Below are 5,278 nucleotides of genomic sequence, written 5' to 3'. Positions count from 1 at the left end.
TCCCTACGAGAATTCTAAAACCAAAAACTATGAAACAACCAAAAGTAGTCAAACAACAACAAAAAACCCTTCTTGCTATCAAGTTTAAAATCTCAAGCTTAGTTCATGCTTTTAATATTGTGTCTCCTTTTAATCCTGTTTCTATTGCTTTACTTGAGCAGGTTTCCCCCTTCCCTGATGCAATGCCAATCCCCACTTTAGTAAGAGTAGGGAGGACTGAGGCAGAACTGCAAAAAGGCGTTGTTCTATCAGTAAGGAAAACAAAAGAACACAGCTTGCAGGCTAAAGGAAAAGGAAGTTGAAGACCCCATTTGTGTTTAGAAATGTTATGAGACAATGGACATTTTGGTCGCCTTAGTTACAAGTATCATTGTAAACTGCATGCATGTACTTTTGTTTTAATCTGTGAAAGTGTTGAATCTCACAACCACACACAGTTCTATTCAAACACCAAAGTGGTAAACAGTGTTATGAACCGCAATCATAGGGATGAAATCACTTTCTGTCCCAGAAGTCACAAAACAAGATATTCCTAGAAGTCTTTTTTGCAGATGTGCATATTGGTCTGTACAAGTCCCATCTCTTGTAGCCAGCAGTAACCCTCCAGGTATGACCAGCTCAAGCAGTGATCCTTTACAAGTTGCACATACGGTTGCCATTAAAGTTGACATTCACCAAAGGTTACCGTACATGGTTCTGGGTACCACAATTATTGGCAAATCACTTTAATGGTGACCACTATATTACAAGTTACTCCAACTACACACACATCAGAAAGGATTATTACAGAGACAATACTTTACACTCCTATACCTGCAGCTTTCAGTTTGATTTATTTTGTTGCTGTTTTCTACACGGAGGTGGTCTCCCATGACGCATAATGTGTGTTTCCAAACTATCTAGGATGGCAATAGCAATCCTTTGGACATGTGGATCAGTCTGGACATTTTCCTTGATATTGTATAAGTGCTGCAGACCACCTTCTTCAATTAACATGCTGCAGTACCTAGCTGCTGTAATAAGATTAAAAAAAAAAAAAAAAGTAGTGTAAATGTAGCATATACTGTAAACAGTAATTGAAATCCACTTTTGTCTCCTAGACCAGACAGCATTTAGGGCACTCAACCTTAAGTGTGTACAGAAGTGCATTTGTACTTCACTAAGTGACAGCAGAACAACAGAGTTGTTTGTACAGGACTCTGATTGTAATCAGGTCTGTTTCCACATCTGTCTTAGCTGACTGGAAAGTGTCTTATCATATGCACAGTATTCCCTCTGTCCCTCAGTCTCCTCTACAGGCTTGTTAAGTGCACATATATAAATTTTAAGAAATGGGAATCAGAAGTACTATAGTATCTATGAGTACCCAGGCTAAAACTATCACCTTTACCCAAAACCTCAGTACAGAACAATTACCAAAAAAAGGTATCAGATACACCACATCATTTGGGCAGGCTTGTAGAGTGAATAGGAACTAGTTCCTTCAAAAACAGTTTGCCAAAATACTATTGATGGTGGCCTTTAGCTAATGAAAAGTTACTATGAATGCCTTTTCAGGGATAAAATCATACTTGTCTTTTCCACTTTCATTACTGATTTTTAAAAGTTGAAAGTGCAGCTACATCAGCTCCAGTGTTATTACGTGCAGGGACCAGCTATAAAAAGAGCCATATGCTTTATGTAACATGCAAGCTTCAGAAGCTGTTATGAAAAGGTCAGGATGACAGTAATGCAATCCACAGAGCATTACATCAGGTGTGCCCAATTTCACCATTAATCTCAGTGAGGCAACACCAGAGTTGTTTAAATGCTGACATGAAGCATTTCACTGGGGATCACATTTATTGCAGAGCTACTAATATTTTAGTTAAGTTAGCTCATAGTGGTGGATATGATATAGAGAAGCAGCAAAAGGAGGAAAAAAAAAAAAATCCCATTAATTCCAGACTATATTTCACCCTCATCTAAAAGAGGAGGTCAAAACAAAATATATCTCCTCTCCACAACAAAAAGTCTTCTTGGTGCCAACCACCAAAAGCTCAATATTTTCCCTCCAAATAAATCTCCATATTTCAGAATTAAATACATTTTCCGTCAGATTAGGTTATTACACTTGCTACCACGTTTGATCTCTCTGCAACTTTGTCGAGAAGCTTCTGGCACCAACTGCTACCAGAACTGAACTTCAGGAATACTGTCTTGATCTCAGATCAGGAGCATGCCATCCAAGCATTTCCAGCCTCTCCATTCTCCAGGGCAGTTACTTACTGTCAGTACAAACCTCTGCGGCATGTTGAAAGCCCAGAGGTTAGGGCAGCACAAAATAAACACTAAAAATAAATAGAACAAATAGGACCATACTAAGTTAGCAGGGCTGAGGCACAAAGAGGGGGAGAAAGCTTGCTTTAACTTCATTAACACAGAATTACAGGGTCTTCATCAAAAACTGTCTGCAGAGTCTGACCAGTAAAACAACTTTGTCAGAACACTCCTACTTCAACATGTGAAAAGTCCTCACAGATCTCTGGACAGCATACCCCAGAACAGTGCCTCATTACAGTTACGAGCTCTGTGAAGAGCAGGAAAACAGTACTTTATGTGCAATTAAATATTATGCTGTGTTATTGTTTGGTCCTCAATAGATGTTGTTTCACTGCAGAAATAGTGATTTTTGGGACTGGGATAAACAAGTGTAGATGTAGTGCTGCCTAGAAGATTAAAAAACTACCACAGAAAATACTTTTAATACTTTAGAGGAAAGCTGCTTTATAGCTGGTAGAAGTGAATGACAATACACACATTCATGTCATACAAATTTACGTAAAAAAAAAAAAAATTTAAAAGCCAGGAAGGTTTGTCCAGTCCTACATTTAGGTAGGCTCTAGGGATTTATTTCCTTTCCCAATACTTGTGCATTTCATCACATGCTCTCAAATCATTTTATAAACAAGAGGTTGGTGTTCTCATTTTGCAGATGGGAAAGACAGATTAAGAAACTGACCTTCGTGTCACAGCAAGTTATTGCAAAGAGGCGATTAGAGATGAGGATTACCTAAAACTTCTGTTCTGACAGTAAGAGATAGCTACCTGCTACAATCATTGTTCTTCATTTAGAAAAAAATTGTATTGCCCATCATTAATATTTACATTTCTGAATAAAAACACTTGTGCAAGCTAAAAATGCAGTTAATCTTAACACATATCTATGTTTTGGAATTCATATGGTACATTTAACAGTAAAATTCCAGTAAATAAAAAGGACATAAAGGACTTGTCTTACTCTCTTTTCCTACCCCATTTAGCCAAAGCCTAAATGTAGTTTCTCCAGAGGATTAAGCACGAATACTCCAGGAATTCTTATTTTTTCCCCTTCATGCTAGTGAATAATATATGAAGAAATAAGAATTGTAAGGGCAATATTGTCTTAATACATACGATTTTTGCTGCAGACATGCTGCATGGCCCACACTGCCCATAACTGGACACCAGGTGTCATGAAACAGCCAAGTAGAGGAAAAAACGGATTGAAAGACCTATAAAAAAAGAGGAAAAGCAATTTGCTTTACTACTAATACCTCAGAGGTCACATGTCCTCTACTCTTTCAGCTGCAGGTTTAACTAGGAGAGACACTTGATAAACTAGAGTTTTAGATGCAGCAGGCAAGCCTCTTAACATTTAAGACAACTACTAGCAAAAATCATATATAGTGGATACGCAGTATGGTTTACCATAGCATTTGGATGCCTCCTGCTCCTTAAGAACAGTGGAAATTATAAGGATTAGATGGACAGTAATTATCTAACTGTATTTTTTTGCTTCGAGCTTCTTTGTCTAGGACAGATAGTGCTAACCTAGAGATAGCCAATATAACCTGATAGATCTTTGTGTCTAAGTCTTTTTATACGTGCAGCTGAATACCTTTAATAGAAAAGCAGGCAGAATAGCTTTACATTTTTCTTTTACATGAGTCCCTAACCTTCTCTGGTCACAAAGGGAAAATTAACACACTTTATGTTTTAACATAGGTGTTTTTCCACTGGATAAAACCCTGTCTGGTTAGCAGCTCACTCTGCTTTGGAAACAAGTTTTAAATCTAGTTCAGTTTATTTTCCAAACTCTAATCAAGACAATAGTTACCTGTAAGCCACCATCTCACATTCTGGGGTTGGCCAATTCAAAATGGCAGAATGCTGCAAAATACAGAACCAAGAACACTCATTGTTAAATACACACACTGAAAAAATATTAAAGAGTATGATAAAATTCACCATCATTTCTGTACCAGCTGTTCAAGGAGAGATGTCCTCTGGCTGCGACTTAACGTCCAGGCCTGCTCTCCTCGAGATATTAAATGAGAAATAAGTCCTGCTGCAAAGTAGCTAACTTCCACCTCCACACTGTGCAATAATTTACTGATGTGGTCTATAAAGTCCTTCCACATTAACTCAGAATGAAGTTCTTTAACTTCAGCTATGTTATTCTGGAGAGGAGAGGGGAAAAGAAAAAGAAAAAGAAAATCATTACCAGAAAGAATGTGATAGGAAGGAGATAAACATATAAACTTAAAGTACATTGTATAAGTAAACACATATAAACACCAGGATGAGATTTCAGACATCCAGGTGGCCACCAGATACCAAAATACTACTTTTGCTTTTAAAAGTTTTTCCAGTCTAATGCAGGAATTTGCTTCAAAACAAAGGGATTTCCTCATAAGTAATTTCAGGCCATTATCATACAGATTACACTAAATTAAAGGATAGTTTTAACATTCTCAAATACACTCATTTTCAGTAAACTTCAGCAGTGCATAATTCTGACTTCCATTGATTTTCAATCTACTTTTTGCGTTTGAACTCATCTGAAGCCTTACTCACTGCCCTTTCTTAAAAGCTCTGTTTACTGTAACAATCAATATAATTAGTGCTTTTGGAGAACTGGTAAAACAGTCCAAAACAATGTCAGTTGTGAATAATGCACACTATAAAGATTAAAGAGGAACATAAACAATTTTTAAAGGTATATATTTCAGGTTTTTGTTGTTGTTCATCTCACCAAAAGTCCAAGAACCTTCTGTTGAATGGACGACTCAGATGGAAAAGACTGTGGAAAAAAGAAACAAACTATAGGTAACTGTCCTGGTTTTGGTCACGAAAGAGTTAACTTTCTTCATAGTAGCTAGTAAGAGGCTGTGTTTTGGATTTGTTTTGAGAAGGTAGCTGATAACATACTGATCAGCCTGACCTCTGTACTGGGTAAGATTATGGAATGGCTCAT

The 5,278-nt window shown here is 37.2% G+C and overlaps 1 protein-coding gene across 1 annotated transcript; it reads right to left on the bottom strand.

Moving 5' to 3' along the window:
- Positions 1-378: 378 nt before the first annotated feature.
- On the bottom strand, positions 379-5,104 carry LOC104470727 (protein zyg-11 homolog B-like; the record flags this gene model as incomplete). The annotated part of the gene is made up of 5 exons (XM_010085763.1): positions 379-1,013; positions 3,436-3,533; positions 4,139-4,191; positions 4,284-4,481; positions 5,057-5,104. Coding segments are annotated over 5 exons (588 nt in total), but the record flags the coding sequence as incomplete, so codon positions are not given.
- Between the last annotated feature and the right edge of the window lie 174 nt (positions 5,105-5,278).

This window comes from Pterocles gutturalis, unplaced genomic scaffold, assembly GCF_000699245.1.
Source record: "Pterocles gutturalis isolate BGI_N339 unplaced genomic scaffold, ASM69924v1 scaffold49091, whole genome shotgun sequence".
Taxonomy (NCBI): Eukaryota; Metazoa; Chordata; class Aves; order Pterocliformes; family Pteroclidae; genus Pterocles; species Pterocles gutturalis.
The sequence above is the reverse complement of the archived record's forward strand: the minus strand, read 5'-3'. Positions and strand labels throughout refer to the sequence as shown.